Source organism: Podarcis erhardii (genome assembly GCF_964252035.2).
Source record: "Podarcis erhardii genome assembly, chromosome: 1".
Lineage (NCBI taxonomy): Eukaryota > Metazoa > Chordata > Lepidosauria > Squamata > Lacertidae > Podarcis > Podarcis erhardii.
The window spans coordinates 41,696,587-41,714,463 of NC_138497.1; the positions used below are offsets into that span (position 1 = coordinate 41,696,587).

Consider the following 17,877-nt stretch of genomic DNA (forward strand, 5'->3'; position numbering starts at 1 on the left):
ATATTTTGTTTTGTTTTGTTTTTTTCAGTGTAAAACGTAGCAATTGCTACCTGGTCTGGGGAGGAGAAACATCTGTTAATTCACAAAGATCTGGTCGTGGTAACGTTGATTTAGAAATTGGATGCCTTGTTGAGTTGGCTACTGGAATGTTGTCATTCACAGCCAATGGAAAAGAACTGGGAACTTTCTACCAGGTATCAATATATTTTACCAAAATCATTGTCATCATCATCCTCTTTATTTCAAAGTGACTGTAAAAGATGAAACATGTTTTATTGAAATACTGCTGATAATGTGTGACGGCTGATTGGTGTTTGTGTTACTGTATGAGTATGTAAGTTTTGAAAATATACTATGGGCCCTGAACCAAATATTCTTATACTGTACACACTCAATTTTGTGCAAGCATAGGTAGGCTACTAGTCCTGGTGGCTATGTTGTAACTCCATTTTCAGAGGCAGTGATGCTTCTGAATACCAGATACTGGAAAACCACAGGAGGGGAGAACACAGTTGCACTCAGATCCTGCTTTTGGGCTTCCCATAGCCATTTGGTAGCCCACTGCTAGAACAGGATGCTAGACTTGCTAGGCCACTGGCCTGATCCATCAGGACTATTACTATGTTCTTACTTGGCATAGACCTAGTGGTGGTTCATTAAGGGGGCGGAGGCAGTGGTGTATTTCCAGTGGTAGTACTCTGCTAATTAGGATGGGAATCAGGGAGGTAGTAGCAAGGTTGGGAGAGCTCCCGGTTGATAATGATGTTTCAGAAGCTCCCCCAATCTTGCTGCTGCTATGTCATCCCATTAGGGATGCGGGTGGCACTGCGGTCTAAACCACTGAGTCCCTTGGGCTTGCTGATGAGAAGGTCAGCGGTTCAAATCCCTGCAACAGGGTGAGCTTCCATTGCTCTGTCCCAGCTCCTGCCAACCTAGCAGTACAAAAGCACGCCAGTGCAAGTAGATAAATAGGTACCGCTGCGGCGGGAAGGTAAACAGCATTTCCGTGTGCTCTGGTTTCCATCACGGTGTCCGGTTGCACCAGAAGCGGTTCAGTCATGCTGACCACATGACTCGGAAAGCTGTCTGTGAAAAAACGCCGACTCCCTTGGCCTGAAAGCGAGATGAGTGCCACAACCCCATAGTTGCCTTTGACTCGACTTAACCGTCCAGGGGTCCTTTACTTTACCATTCTATTTGCAGTGCCACTGTCACTGGGAGGTGTCTACCTCACACACACACACACATACATACACACACCCCTGAAAGGCAGTTGCACATATAAATAGTCTATAAATACATGCATAATGAAAGAACAAGTGATACTAAGATATGTTATGCAATAGGTCTGGGCATATTCCACACCATGTAGTATTGTTGTGCCCCCCCCCCATCTCAGGACTCACTTGGAAAAGTGGCTGCAGCCTGGAATTATGAGATTACAAATGAAATTGCCTCACTAAATCATCACTCCTGATTTCTGTCTGGGTCTTATAGTATAGTATACCAAATCTGCATAGATGCATGCCTAAGAATAAAAATTCATCACCATGCTAGTCACAATAGACGTCAGCTTATATCAAGCCTGTACTTAAAATCCAAGCTATTTTTGCTGAAATTCCTTCTATCCGTGTATGAGACAAAGGCTGTCATCTTCAAGTGAAATTATGATGATTCTCCCAGTGACACCTTTTTCTACTCCAATCAGGAGTGTCATAGGAAAGCTGGGTATGCAATTAACAATTCTTTATTTAGTGCAGTGTGTGATGGATATAGAATAAACATGGCATGAAACCAGTTAGGGAAGACAAAGGTTATTGTATGATCTTTATGGAGACAAAAGATTTGTACATTAACTCTACATTTATCTTGTATGCTGAAATAAAGAGGTTCCAATTGGAAAGAGAAATGAATATGAAATCATTTAATTCAGTTCTTGAGCACAATATAAGAGAGTAGATAGATTATTTTTTAAAATAGAAAAAATCATCATTTAGAAATATTTTATTACCATTAGTGAACTCCCATTCCTGCTGATGCCACATTACTCCTAGACCTAGTGAAGCCGTATCCAGACATTCTCTTTGTGTCTTGATGTCACCTGTGAGAATGGAGAACAGGGGCAAGTGCACTAATCTTTGTCATGACTCTGCATGACTTGGAAGGTGAACATCAGACTCAGTTGATGTAGAAACCGGACACCTTGTTCAGTTGGCTAATGGAAAAGAAGTGGGAGCTTTCTACCAGGTATCAGTTTATTTTTCAGAAAATTCCACTTGTCTCAAAATGGCTATATTGTGCAGAGTTTTTGATTTGATTGTGCAGAGATGAAACACACATTAGAGTACATAATTTTGCCTATTGCGTGGCAGTGTGGGCCATGAAGAACTGTCTTCCTCACAACCCCTTAGGGCCCCACTGTGACTCTTTTTACAAGACGTTTTGAAGATAAAATCACTCATCTCTGTTGAGATGACGCTGCTTAGAGTGCAAATCCATCTGAGGTGTACAGTGCTGTTCTGTGGGATCAGTTTCAGTTGATATGGCTTGATGACATGGACAAGGTGCTCGCAGGAATGCAGCAAACGCATGCCATCTGGACCCTTGCCCTTCTTGGCTGATTAAAATACAGTACATTGTTCAAGCTGCTAACAGTGGTCGAGTGTCATGAGCAGTGCTTTTTTATAGGAAAAAAATGGTGCCTGTACTCACCGTGTAGTTGTTATAGTAAGTGCCACACTTTTAACATTTGGGCGGAAAAGGTGCCAGTACTGTGTTCCCTTGAGTAAACCCAGGAAAAAAGCATTGGTAGTTGAGCATATTGTGCCAGTATTAAAATAATTTCATTAGCTAGCAGCTTGTTTCTCGGTTTAATTGAGGCTGTTGTTCTTTGGTCTTTTATAAAACCTTTAGCAGCTTGACTAGGAATGCCCTCTTCCTCCCCATTGCTAGATATATTTGTCGGAGGCCATATTCTGGTTGCTTTCTGAGGTTAGGCAAAAGCTATCAGAGGGTAGGCCTTTTCAGCCTTTCAAGTGCACAAATTGTGGAACTCCTGCTGTAGCCTGTTCACTACGTGCCATTATTACTGTTTTTTAGGCACTAGGTGATTCTCTTTGGTGTTTTAATGGCATTTTATTATTATTATTATTTTTAAAAATATTTGGTCCACCTTTCAAATGGTTCACTATTTTGAAGCATTTTACTCACTAGTTCATTGTTAATTATTTTTATCTGCTACATTTGTTTTGCTTAATTTCATTGCTGCTAGTAGCTGCTTTGAAATATTTGCAAGCAGGAGAAATAGAAATATATATAAAAAAAGTTGCTGCAGTGTGCAGTATGTACAGTATACAAAATTTAAAAGGAAGTTTAAGCTGCTTGTCAATGTTCTATAACATGCAATGCAAGTAATCCCGCTTGGATTACTGCAATGCGCTCTACGTGGGGCTACCTTTGAAGGTGACCTGGAAACTACAACTAATCCAGAACGCGGCAGCTATACTGGTGACTGGGAGTGGCCGCAGAGACCACATAACACCGGTCTTGAAAGACCTACATTGGCTCCCAGTACGTTTCCGAGCACAATTCAAAGTGTTGGTGCTGACCTTTAAAGCCCTAAATGGCCTTGGTCCAGTATATCTGAAGGAGCGTCTCCACCCCCATCATTCTGCCCGGACACTGAGGTCCAGCTCCGAGGGCCTTCTGGCGGTTCCCTCACTGCGAGAAGCTAAGTTACAGGGAACCAGGCAGAGGGCCTTCTCGGTAGTGGCACCTTCCCTGTGGAACGCCCTCCCACCAGATGTCAAAGAGAGCAACAACTACCAGACTTTTAGAAGACATCTGAAGGCAGCCCTGTTTAGCTTTTAATGTTTGATGTATCACAGTATTTTAATATTTTTTTGGAAGCCGCCCAGAATGGCTGGGGAGGCCCAGCCAGATGGGCGGGGTATAAATAATAAGTTGTTGTCATCATCATCATCATCATCATCATCATCATCATCAAATATTCTGGAGTTTTCAGTGTACTGTATACTGAAGCATTCACCCCTGCTTCCTTAGTACCCCTGTTCCCTGTGCCGTACATTGCAGTAGAGCAGAATGTTGCAATCAGGGCTCTTGGACAAAGTTAGATGAGATTATAGATCTGCTATTGGATCCACCACAGTTTTTTAAAAATGGGATATGAAGGTATAGAAGGAGGGATTTCAGTATCTTAGTATATGGGAAGGTGGTTTAACTCTTGTCTCTGTGCTGTTTTCTCAACTGAAACCACTTCTCTGAACCTCCTCTTTCCCCAGTAGGAAGAAACCTATGTCTCTGTGTTGAGTGGGTACCCAATTTTGCAGGCAGATTTGTGTAATTATATAAATGAATCTAGGTTTGCTTATGCCAGGGGTTGTCAACTTGGTCCCTACCGCCTACTAGTGGGCGTTTCAGGATTCTAGGTGGGCGGTAGGTGGTTCTGTGGCACAAGAGCTCCTTCCATCGAGCACTGGTGGGAGGTAAGGAAATTTTACCATCAAGAAAGATGCATTAGTGGGCGGTAGGTATAAAAAGGTTGACTACCCCTGGTTTACGCTTGAGAAATATAGGGTGTTTACTCTTATCTCTCTGTGAATGAGTATGTGTGAGCAAGTTCATTTTCCTACGTTTTGCTTTGGAGCAAACTCTTCAGTTTAACATGAGCAATGTAACCCCCAAAACGAAACATTTCTTCCTGTTCCAGTTTGTTCTTTTCAGTAATTGCATCCCTTTATAAGAGCATTGGTTTGCTTGTCTAGTTGTGCTGCCTTTTTTCACAGCATGACTCTTGATATGCTTTCTCTGAATTAAGTCCCATTGAATTAAAGGAACTTACTTCTAGGTAAGTGTGTACTAAGAATTGCAACTTTAGTAAATGTTGCACAACAGTATCATTTTTGCAAGTTGATAATAGGCTCATGCTGCATTTTAACTGCAATAAATATATTTTTCAGGTTGAACCAAACACAAAATTATTTCCAGCAGCTTTTTTACAGCCTACGAGCACAAACCTTGTACAGTTTGAACTGGGTAAATTAAAGGTATTTTTAATAAAATTATTATCAACGGATATTATGGACTTTAAAGTAAATTCTGTAATGCCAACTGTATGATTTCGTTAACACGATTAGTAGAATTTCACTTTTCTCTCTCCCATTCCCTGGAACTATTAGTGAAATGATTCCTGAAGTATAAAAAAGCGTTGTTTCCTCAAAAATGTGAAAAATAAAATAGAAATATATGGGCATATATTAGATAGCATACCTAAAGAGAGCTGCATGTCTGCTTACAGGTTCACATACTAGATACAACAGGGAACGGAAGACTTGTCACATTTCTGTCTTGTTTTTGCATTTCAAGTATAGCTGCTAATGATCATCCTGTCTGACTGACATTGGAAGATAATAGACAATGGACAAATTGCCTGTTCCAGATGGCATCCACCCGAGAGTTCTCAAAGAACTCAAACATGACATTGCTGATCTTCTAAAAAAAAAAAAATGTAACTTGTCCCTAAGGTCAGCTACCATACCTGAAGATTGGGAAGTAGCCCAATGTAACACCATTTTTTAAAAAAAAATATTTTTTATTTTTAAGAAGGGATCCAGGAAGGGGCGGACACTGGAAATTACAGGCCAGTTAGCTTAACATCTTTTCCCAGAAAACTGGTGGAAATTATTATAAACTAACCAAGCATATTGAAGAAGAAGACTTGCTGAAGCAGAGCCAGCATGGCTTCTGCAAGGCAAGGTCCTTCTCATAATTCTATTAAGATTCTTTGAGAGTGTCAACAAGCTGTTGACTTGGACTTTCAACAAGCTTTTTCACCAAAGACTCCTAGGTAAACTTACCTATCTTTCAATATGTATACCATGAGGTGTTAACTCAAAGTTCTGTTTTTTAAAAAAATTATCCATTTATGGGTTTTTTTGTTTGTTTTTTTAGAACACTATGCCTTTATCAGCAGCAATCTTTAAAAGTGAAGAGAGAAACCCTATTCCCCAGTGCCCTCCTCGGCTGGATGTTCAAACTATCACACCTGTTGTGTGGAGCAGAATGCCAAACAGTTTTCTGAAAGTAGAAGCTGAGAAAGTCAGTGACCGCCATGGGTGGGTGGTCCAGTGCCTGGAACCTTTGCAGATGATGGCTCTTCATATTCCTGAAGAAAGCAGGTACATTTAAAACATACAGTGGTACCTCGGGTTACATACACTTCAGGTTACATACACTTCAGGTTATGGACTCCGCTAACCCAGAAATAGTACCTCAGGTTAAGAACTTTGCTTCAGGATGAGAACAGAAATCGTGCAGCAGCAGCACGGCAGCAGCAGGAGGCCCCATTAGCTAAAGTGGTACCTCAGGTTAAGAACAGTTTCAGGTTAAGAACGGACCTCCGGAACGAATTAAGTACTTAACCTGAAGTACCACTGTACTTTGCTTCCTTAAGAGCAAGTAGGTTATATTTGATTTATGTTAGTTTTTAATTCCTATCGTTAAATCTCTCTTTCAACTTATAAAAGTTGGACTGGTTCATGACTAGTTGTGCCAGAATGTGTTTGGAAATCCATGTTTCCTAGCCACATCAGATTCACACTATTAGTTTCTGGGAAATGGTTCTTTAAATGGAAACAAGTCAGAAGCTTAAATTCACCCTGTGCAACAAGAACAAATTATCTGGATTTGGGGGAACACCCCTTCCATGGGGGTTTTTGCTTGTGGAAGGGTACTTCTTTTCCCAGCTACTTGGAAATATCACTACATATAAAAGGAATTATTTGCTCCTACTGCATAAATGTAAAAAAATAATAATAATTCTGGATTTAATTTTTCATCCTTTAATGTAGAGCCTAATGCAGCCCCTGAGGCATGCACAACATAGATTCTTCACATATTACTTTCATATTTGTAAGGATTACTTATTCTTTTAGGTTATAGTGCAAGTTATATAGCTTTAAAAAAGGTTATTTCAGTCATAATTCTTGCGATCTATCCAGAGCTTAGTACTGTTCTTCTGTATTAGATTACAAAAAAAATTAAATCATAAATCTGAAAATGTACCCTCTGGAAAATACAGATTTATAGCAAGATATAACCTGAGAAATTGATCTTTTCCCATGCACATGGACCAATTCTAATAAACCTGGAAGGAAAGAAGTAGAAAGTCTTTTATTAAAAGACATCACTTCAGTATTTTCCAGTGAAGCTATAAAAATACTGGACATGATGGTGATGATCCTGCTAATCTAAGCATGACCAAGGGTTCAATCCTATACACAAGCAGCTAATGTAAAGCAAGTATAAAAGTAAAGCCAGTGTAAATTTACTCTAGATCCAAACTCTATTCAGCAATGGGACTACTGCTGGCTAAGCGGGCCTAAACCTGGTCGAGGAAAAGCAAGCCTTTAAAATAGTGTTTCATTTGTACCACCCTTTTTGCCTGCTTAACTTACTCTGGGTTGCCAGGTCACATAGTCACGTGACCAAGATGAACCGTTCTCTCTCTTTAGTCCCACTACCCCCCTGCCCCTGGAGCATCGCTTTCTCATGGCTTACACCACCTTAAGATCCTTCATGCTCGGCTCAGCCAGTTGGAGCCTGGCTGAGACAGGATGCGAGAGATACCCTGGTGTATCTCCATCTGATCCGTGGATGAGAGATTGAAGGTGGCATAGCCTGGCTTCTCTAGGAACATCCCAGCGCAACCAGAGATTCACCCACTCATCCATTGTGGATCTTGCAGTAGAATTGCTTCCTAATTCTAGATCCAACCCGTTATTTGGGTTCTGCTCCCTAATTCAGTTGTCTTTACACAAATGCAGTGTATGGGAAGCAAACAAGATGAACTGGAGATTTTAATACAAGGTGGCAAATATGACCTGGTAGGCACTACTAAAACAGATAATTCAACAGTCGGTCTGCGAGCATCTAGAAAAGGATGCTGGGATTACTAAGACCCAGCATAGGTTTCTCAAAAATAAGTCATGCCAGACCAATCTGATTTTTATTTTTGGATGGAATTACAAACTTGGTAGATTAGAAAAATGCTGTAGACATAGTGTATTTTGATTTGAGTGAGGCTTTTGACAAAATTCCCCCATGATATTCTCACAAGGAAGCTGGTAAAATGTGGGTTGAATGAGGTAACTGTTAGGTGGATTTGTAGCTGGTTGACTGAGTGAACCCAAAGAGTGCTCATTAATGGTTCCTCATCACCCTGGAAAAAAGTGACAAGTTGGGTGCCACAGGGTTCTGTGCTAGGCCCATTGTTGTTTAATGTCTTTATAAATGACTTGGTAGAAGGAATTGAGGGGCTGCTCATTAAATTTGCAGGTAACACCAAACTGGGAGGGGTAGCTAATGCCACAGAAGGTGGAATCAGAATTCAAAATGACCTTAGCAGATTGGAGAACTGGGTGCAAGCTAACAAAATTAATTTCAAAAGGGACAAATGTAAGGTTCTGCTCTTAGGCAGGAAGAACCAGATGCAAAAAATATAGGATGGGGGACACCTGGCCTACTAGCAGTACATGTGAAAAGGATTTAGGGGTCTTGGTGGACCGCAAGCTTAACATGAGTCAATAGTGTGATGCAGTAGCAAAAAAAAGCTAATGCTATTCTAGGCTGCATCAACAGAAGTATAGTGTCCAGATCAAGGGAAGTAATAGTACTACTCTATTCTGCCTTAGTCAGACCACACTTGGAATACTGTGTCCAATTCTGGGCACCACAGTTTAAGAAGGATGTTGACAAGCTGGAACGTGTGGAGAGGAGGGCAACCAAGATGATCAAGGGTATGGAAACTAAGCCTTATGGAGGAGCACTTGAAGGAGCTGGGTATGTTTAGCCTGGAGAAGAGGAGCCTGAGAGGAGATATGATAGCCATCTTCAAATATCTCAAGGGCTGCCACATGGAAGATGGAACAAGCCTGTTTTCTCCTGCTCTGGCGTGTAGGACTTGAACCAATGGCTTCAAGTTGCAAGAAAGGAGATTCCAACTAAATATTCGGAAAACCTTTAGTAAGAGCTGTTCAGCAGAGGAACAGACTCCCATGAGAGGTGGTGGACTCTCCCTCCTTGGAGGTTTTTAAGCAGAGGTTGGATGGCCATTTGCTATGGATGCTTTAGCTGAGATTCCTGCATTACAGCGGGTTGGACTAGATGACTCTCGGGGTCCCTTCCAACTCTAAGATTCTATTATTTACTTCCTTGTCTATTTATAGTATTTGTATCCTGTTTTACAGCCAAAATACCTCCCAGAACCTCTTACATGAAATCAAAGCAAGACACTCAGTTCCTGCAGGCTTACAATCCAAAAAGAAACATATAGACACACACACAAATGGGAAAAGGGGCAGGAAGAGGAAAATCAAAATTAATGTATCAGTTTCTAAGCAGTCGTTCCCATATTGGCTAACTGGCACAGTTCAGAGGCCTCCAGCAAAGCTGGTGAAACGAGCCCTGCTTCCTATCTCTCCCACTGAGGCAATCTGATGGAATGGCAGTTGAGGGAGATGAGGCCTGAAGGGGCTGGCCTGTCAAAGCAGAGTCAACAGAGTGAGCTCTGCTTCTCAGCTCTCCCACTGCTGGAAAGTAAATCACAGTTGTCTTCCAGTGTGCCTTACTTGTTCGTTTAATATTGTTTAAAATGTTGGTAAATATTGCATATTTTATAAAATTGTGGTCTGTAAGTTGGACATTTTCAATGTGTGTGTTTTTATCTGAACTTTAAATACACATAGCTGAAGCAGAAGTGAGTTATGCTCCCAGGCCTTTATCTTTTTTGCAGTTCTTATGAAGTACCTAATAAAATGTACTTAATGAATGAAAGCTAATTTGAAATGTTTCTGTTTTGTTTCCATTGCAGGTGTATTGATATTTTAGAGCTATGTGAACAAGAGGACCTGATGAGGTTCCACTACCACACTTTAAAACTGTATAGTTCTGTTTGTGCATTGGGTAATAACAGAGTAGCTCATATACTTTGCAGCCATGTGGATGTTTCTCAGTTATTTTATACAATAGATAATCGATATTTACCTGGACTCTTGCGTTCTGGATTCTATGACTTACTTATCAGCATTCATTTAGAATACTCCAAGGAAGCTAAACTCATGATGAACAATGAATTTATAATTCCAATCACAGATGAAACCAGAAAAATCAAATTATTTCCAGATGAATCAAAGAAACATGGTTTGCCTGGAGTTGGGCTGAGCACCTGCTTGAAACCAGGTTTCAAATTCTCTACCCCTTGTTTTGTTTTGTCTCATGAGGATCATCAGAAACCTAGTCCAGAGATACCACTTGAGATGCTTAAGTCAAGAGCTATAAGCATGCTAACAGAAGCAGTCTACTGCAGTGGAACACACATACGAGACCCTGTTGGGGGGAAAGTTGAGTTCCAGTTTGTTCCCGTTCTGAAACTTATAGCAACATTGCTCATAATGGGAGTTTTTGATGATCATGATGTCAAACAGATTTTACTCCTCATTGATCCATGTGTGTTTGGTGAAACCAAAGAAGAAGTAATGGAAAAAGCAGAGAAAGAGGATGTTGCACAAATAGAAGAAAAAGCTATAGAGGCTGGAGAAAAGGCAATCAGGGAGCCTAAAACCCCAATAAAAGGCTTGCTGCAAACAAGATTGCCTGAATCTGTTAAACTCCAGGTGACAACCTTAAAGTAAATGCAGAAGTGTTGAAATACTGTTGAAATAAATTGTAAAATGTTTTCCAGTAATCTGAGCAAAGAGCCTGAACAGCAGTATTCTTGAGACATTTTTTTTTTTGCTAATTCTTTATTGGTCTTAGTTTGACCAGACACAACTAATTTTCATCTTTCTATGCTACTGTTCCACAAAAGGCAAAACTGGTAAAATACTATGGGTTATATTCAGTGCTGCAGTTATTTTTGAGCAACAAAATTTCATACACAATGGAACTTCCCCTCTTCCGCTGCCTGTAGCACCATATACCCTCAAAATCTTCTCCTGAGGATTGGAAGACCCTCAGGAGGAGATTTTGGGAGTGTGCAAGGGAGGAAGAGACAGGGAAGCCTCAGTGTGTGAGTGAAATTTTGCTTGTGCAACAATGGATACAACCCTGTCACATTCTTTTGATATAAATTATGTACGTTTGTACATTGAAGATGCACCACTGGGGAACACACTGGTTTAATCATATTATATACCTGTGGTGATTTGTCCCCTCACTTTTAATTATCACACATAATAAGCAAATAATAGGCATTGGGTTGGATAAAAGATGTATAAGCAGATGGAAAGTAGCTTTTAGTGCAGTTCTGCAAAAGCTTGTGTAAGAGCTTGTACAATAGTTGGTTGTCTTGTTTGTTTAAATGTACTTACACTCACTTTTTACCATCTGGTCCTAGGGCAGTTTACATATAGCTCAGTACAAATATAAACCATGTAATTCATTAAAATTACTAGACCACAAATGAAACCATAAATTCAATGGGAGGAGTATTCTGATCTAATCTCCTGGTGTTATAATAGCTAAGTTCTAGGGAAGTTTTTGTGCTTCTGCAAAAGGTTGCATGAGCTCTTGTAAAAGCACATAAACATTGTGGATTCCAAAATCCACAATGTTTATGTGCTTTTACAAGAGCTCATGCAACCTTTTGCAGAAGCACAAAAAAACCTTCTTAGAGTGGAAGACCTCCTTGCACATATAAAAGGGCCTCTTTGGATCCAACAACCCACGCTCCTTCTCATTAACCACAAAACTGAGTATCCACTGACAGTAATGTGGCAAACTATGCTGTTGTTCTTTCACATGAATTTATTTGTGCCGTTCCATAACTTGGCCACATAATGCATCTCTTATTTTATGCTAGATGTGTGAGCTATTAAATTATTTCTGCGACTGTGAGCTGAAACACAGAGTGGAAGCCATTGTATCATTCGCAGATACTTACGTCTCAAAGTTGCAGTACAATCAGAAATATAGATATAATGAACTCATGCAAGCCTTGAATATGTCTGCTGCTTTAACAGCTAAGAAGACAAAGGAATTTCGCTCTCCTCCTCAAGAGCAGGTAGATTTCCTTCCTTCCTTCCTTCCTTCCTTCCTTCCTTCCTTCCATTTTTCCTTTCTAGTACAGTATGATGATGAAATGGAGTAAAGCTTTCAGAAACCTTAAAATAGTGTCCAATAAAAAGCAGCAGAACAGGGATCAAAGCAGTCTTTGGATATCTGCCCTTCTGTCTGCAGACCCTTTCAAAACTGCTTCATAGTTAGGTAAAGGCAAAGGGACCCCTGATCATTAGGTCCAGTGCTGACCGACTCGGGGTTGCGGCGCTCATCTTGCTTTATTGGCCGAGGGAGCCGGCGTACAGCTTCCGGGTCATGTGGCCACATGACTAAGCCTCTTCTGGCAAACCAGAGCAGCACACAGAAACGCCGTTTACCTTCCCGTCGGAGAGGTACCTATTTGCTTACTTGCACTTTGACGTGCTTTCAAACTGCTAGGTTGGCAGGAGCAGGGACCGAGCAATGGGAGCTTACCCCATTGCGGGGATTCGAACCACTTACCTTCCGATCGGCAAGTCCTAGACTCTGTGGTTTAACCCACAGTGAGGACCCCTCAAAACAGCATTAGTCATGGATGGCACCGTGATGGGTGGAAGGGGGAATTGCGAAAGATCAACTCAAGTCCTGTTACACTGCTAAGAGCTCTGCTATGTCCAGTTGCATACAACCCCCCCCCCCCCCGAGAATAGCAATACCTGCATATCTTTAAAGTATTCAGTATTTGAGTTAGTTGCTTGTACTTGATCACTGCAGGCTGTAGCATTTTTGAAAAGAGGGTAATCCCCCCCCCCACCATTTGATCAAGGATGAGCCTTTCAAAGAAATTCGAAGGGATGCAATGAGACTGTTAGAAATCTAGGAAGGCATTGGACTATATTTTTCAGGCACTCTTGTTGACTCTTAGAACTTCTTCCCTCCAGAGTTATTGGAATAATATTAATGCCATTTATTATATATTATGTATCTAGATAAATAAATAAATAAATACAGTGGACGCTCGGGTTGCAAACGTGATCCGTGCAGGTTGCACATTCGCAACCCGCAGTGGCACGTCTGTGCATGCACGGGTTGTGATTCGGTGCTTCTGCGCATGCACAAAGCGCGATTTAGCGCTTCTGCACATGTGCAACCGCCGAAACCTGAAAGTAACCCGTTCCGGTACTTCCGGGTTTCGGCGGGTCCGTAACTCAAAAAAACACATCCTGAAGCCTCTGAAACCCAAGGTATGACTGTACTAGACATTAAAAGTATAGAATCAAGAAAAAATGAATGTAAGCAAGCTACAGACATAATCTAAATAAACAGGAACATAAGGAAAATAAAAGAGGTACAGGAAGACAATGGAGAAAGCAATACAATGGCTGAATTTATTAAAGTATGTATGTTTGCCAACAGACAGTGCCGATTTTCCTCTTTTGTATGCTCTTTGTGACATTGTATGAGTTGGCTTATTGTGGTCATAGTGTAATGATTATAACTGTTATTCAAATATATTTCATTTTTTTGTTATAATTTCAGATTAATATGTTGCTAAACTTTCAACTGGGAGAGGATTGTCCTTGCCCAGAGGAGATTCAGGAAGAGTTATATGAGTTTCACGATGATCTCCTAATCCATTGTGGTAAGCGATTGCCTATTTTGGGTGGAGCATATTATTGCTGAGATTCCGCTTATTGTGAAATATTAATTCCTGCAGTTTTGTTTTGGTTTATTGACTTTTCCTGGCAAACATGATATTGATTAATTAAAACTGAAAACTGCAAAGATAAAAAAGACACCATAAAAGCTAATTAGACATAAATATTTACACTCAAAAACGTTTTTGGGGCAGCAGTAGATCTCAAAGAACTTGTATCTGAAAACATTCTCTCTCCTTTACTTCTTCCTTTTAAGTGAATGCCAGCTATTTACTCCCATGGGGAAAATAATCTAATGCAAAGTGCACAGACGTACATTGTACCCAAAGTAAGAAGTTCACAAAATATATAGAGGCCCTCTTCTTCCCATTCACCTGCTCTTTATGTGTATTTTAAATAATGTTAGCTGTGAGTTTGTGTCATATTGCTGAATAACTGAAATTGAGAAAGTGGCTTTTTAGGCCATCAAATGAAATGTGTCTTCCAATATAATAGTCCTGCTACAAAAGTGTGTCTGTTTTTCTGCAAGCAGCAGGTTCATATTGCAATGGAGCAAGAGAAGAATGGTGGGGGGAGGGTACCAGCTCCCATTCTACTCCTCAATCCCCAGGAGCATATTTTCAGAGGTCACAGGGGTATGGCAGAAGGAAGGGAAGACAGAAAAACCCATTCTGTGAATGGAATGGAATGGGAAGTTAAAGTTCAGAGTTCTATAGCATTACACAGTACGCAAGTCTGTTTAAATTATTAAAGAAAACATGTACTGTATTTTTCGCTCCATAAGGCGCACCTGACCATAAGGTGCACCTACTTTGGGGGGGGGAATTCCACCCCCCCAAATACCTGTTTTGGGAGCTGGGGTGTGGGATGCTTGGGCTTCCCCCACCCCCAGTACCCAAAACAGGTCGGGGGGAAGCGGTGAGGCTGTGCGCAGCTTCGCCGCTTCTCCCGGAGCTGGCAGGGGAAGCCCGGGTTATCCCCCGCCCAACCCCAGGGACCACACATTTGCTCCATAAGACGCACAGACATTTCCCCTTAGATTTTAAGGGGGGGAGTGTGTCTTATGGAGCGAAAAATACTGTATTTTCAAGACACACAAATAGTTCAGAAATTCTTTTAAGTTAAGCATTGATGGTGGTCAATAGTATTAAACCATTCGTTCAGTGTAGTGCCTAGAAATATACAATGGTACCTCTGGTTACATACTTAATTCGTTCCGGAGGTCCGTTCTTAACCTGAAACTGTTCTTAACCTGAAGCACCACTTTAGCTAATGGGGCCTCCCGTTGCTGCTGCGCCGCTGTAGCATGATTTCTGTTCTCATCCTGAAGCAAAGTTCTTAATCTGAGGTACTATTTCTGGGTTAGCAGAGTCTGTAACCTGAAGCGTATGTAACCCGAGTTACCACTGTATAAGCAGAGCATATTCAAAACATGCATATTCAGAACACCTTTTAGCCAGTCATTATCTTCATTTCTCACCTATCAACCAGTCTTTTACTCACAGCTTGAGCACACACACCCCAAAATGGCAATAATACCTGCCTACATTTCAGATGTGTACAGTTGAAAAGCACTTTTAGCTTACATGAGGAGTGTGATATGTCTATCAAGGAGCTGATCCAGTTACCCACCATATCCTCCCCACTTTATACTGTGTGTGTTGCTCTACGTCTGAGAGATTCCAGCTGCAGTAACTCCTTCCCTTCTCACTGGTTCCCTTCTCACTGGAGTGGAGAGCTGCAGTCACAGAAGGACTGTACACATCTAATTGTGTGCATGGGTGGGCCTCTAAGATATCTTTTTTGATTATTATTTAATCTTGGGTCATCAGTTTAATATCATGGGAATTCTGGCAAAACACAGACTCCACTTCATTTCAAAATGAGTTTATTACCTATTAGGTATTCCATTAGAGGGAGAAGAGGAAGAAGAGGAAGATCTGTCATGGACTGGCAAGCTACGTTCATTGGTATATAAAATAAAAGGACCGCCAAAAACAGAAAAGAGAGAACCTACAGAGGAAGAAGAAAAATATCCCAGTAAGAGCTTGAATTGTTATTCATACTAATTCATTTTATTTAATTTTTAGAGAAGAAAATAATACACCTGGAAGCAGGTGAACAGTGAGCTGTGAAGTATATATGAATGAATATGAGCCAAGAACTTCCAGATTCCAATCTTGCCTTAAATTTACACAAGGATAGTATTGATTCATTAATATATGTACTCAAAGTAGTACCACTAATGATATATGGTATTTGGGGGGCGGGGTGTTAGGATAAGGTTGGTTTAATTTCCTGGCTTGTTCCAAAGCTGCTAATTGTAGTTTCCTCATTCAGAGGAAGTGAATGGTTAATGAGAGAATTTCTGCTTTTATTATGACGCAAGCAAGGAGAGGAATGAAGAGGCTGTGAACATTTGGGGAAAGGCTCATACATATCTTGTCTTGATATGTTATCCTTTGCAGACATAATGAAATATCAATTAGTTTTTCATTTACAATACATTTTGGTTATATGTGGGTTATCTTTCAAAGCACCAATGCTATAAACTGTGCTGAATACATCCACCAACTTTCCCCCCTGAGCCTTGGTGAATTCTTTCAGGCAGTCATCAATCACTTAGAGCTAATTAGTATGGCATACACTAATTCCTTCCAATGCTTAATGACCTGCATAATACTGAATGAAAATAAATATAGGTAGAAATGAATGGCAGTCTCTCCCTGGTTATTCTGCAGGGATGTTTTTCGTCTGAAACATGCAGCTGTTTTTGGGGCAGCTTCACTGGAACTGTGATAATATTGGATCCAATCTATGATAGGTTCTCCAAGCAGGTTTAGATGACAAGATGATAAAAATGCTACACACTGTTGCTTTGTGAGGAATGTCATATCATTTAATACGGAACGCTAAGGCAATGTTTTGCTGAGAGAGGGTCTTGAACATATCTTTTTAGCATCATAAGGCTACAACTGACCTTTTTTGGTCAGTAAGTTAGACATATAATGTAGATTGTGCAGTCCCCCCCAAAAAAACATTTTTGAGGGGCTGGGCCCCCTTAATGTCAGGATGTCACGCAACATCATGTTGGGCCCCGTCAATCTTCTGGAGAAGCTGGTGCATCTGATGGAGGGGAATGGTGGGAATTATATTCCAGTCACATCTGGATAGCTACAGATTCACCACTTTCCTCTTCCATAGACCACTTTTAAAATGTTGGCAAGATTCAGTGTCTGGTGTTTTTGCAATACTACTAATGCATAATTTACAGTTAAGTAAGCTGGGATTCAGAGATAGCTTTGTAAAGGATGCATGGCATTTGATGCTCCGGTGGTTTATCCAGTCAACCATTAAAAATGAAACACAAATATATTTACTTCGGAAGTGTCCATGTATTCAGGACCTCAGGAATTCTAGGTCACTGATGGCATGAAGCTAGCAATAGCTATTAAGCAGAGTTTGTAAAACATTTTTGGATATGCAGCCTCCTTTCGTTAGGGATAGCATCACTCTGTATATGTACTTCACTAATCCTCTTCACAGAATCTTATGATATACCATCTCTTAAAATTCTTTTTATTTTTTAAGCTTGGTGTGGTGTAAAAGCAATATACAGTAAAATGCCATAGAAAAACATGCTGATTTGAAAGCATATTTGACAGGGACATGCATGGCATAACCATAAATAAAATATTTTCGCTCCTTTGAAATTTATTCTCAAGAGAGGGAACATTATCCAGGACATTATGCCTCACAAAACTGATATTATTATTCATAATGATGAATGACATGAAAAAGCTGACCCCTTCATGATGGGTAGCTTATTTTGATCACATAGACTCTGATTTTAATTTAAGTGTTTGCTTTATTTGCATTAACCAAACAGATTTCAACAGTTTAGCAGGAAGTTTAGTAGTAGTTTGCCATTATGTCTGCATCTGTGGTTCCCATTGTGGGGCACACAGCCCATAGGGTGGCAATTTGATTTTTAAGGGCAGCAATTTGAGAATGAGTTATTAACAGTTAATGGCGTTTTAGGCTTCCTCCACGTGAATAGGAGTTCACTTTTTGAATAATAAGAATTATATGTTGGGGGGGAGGCTTCAGGAGTTTAGGGGTGCTTAGGTGGGGCATGGCCAAAAAAAGTTTGGGAACCACTGGT

At 40.6% G+C, this 17,877-nt stretch overlaps 1 protein-coding gene across 1 annotated transcript in view; it reads left to right on the forward strand.

Annotated features, from left to right (window-relative positions):
- The window catches only part of RYR3 (ryanodine receptor 3), a 262,055-nt gene that overhangs the window by 129,858 nt on the left and 114,320 nt on the right, over window positions 1-17,877 (forward strand). Inside the window, exons 32-38 of the mRNA XM_081857249.1 lie at window positions 29-194; window positions 4,980-5,066; window positions 5,971-6,197; window positions 9,890-10,691; window positions 11,879-12,079; window positions 13,594-13,696; window positions 15,615-15,752. Coding sequence (XP_081713375.1) covers window positions 29-194; window positions 4,980-5,066; window positions 5,971-6,197; window positions 9,890-10,691; window positions 11,879-12,079; window positions 13,594-13,696; window positions 15,615-15,752 — 1,724 coding nt within the window. The remainder of the gene's footprint in view (window positions 1-28; window positions 195-4,979; window positions 5,067-5,970; window positions 6,198-9,889; window positions 10,692-11,878; window positions 12,080-13,593; window positions 13,697-15,614; window positions 15,753-17,877) is intronic.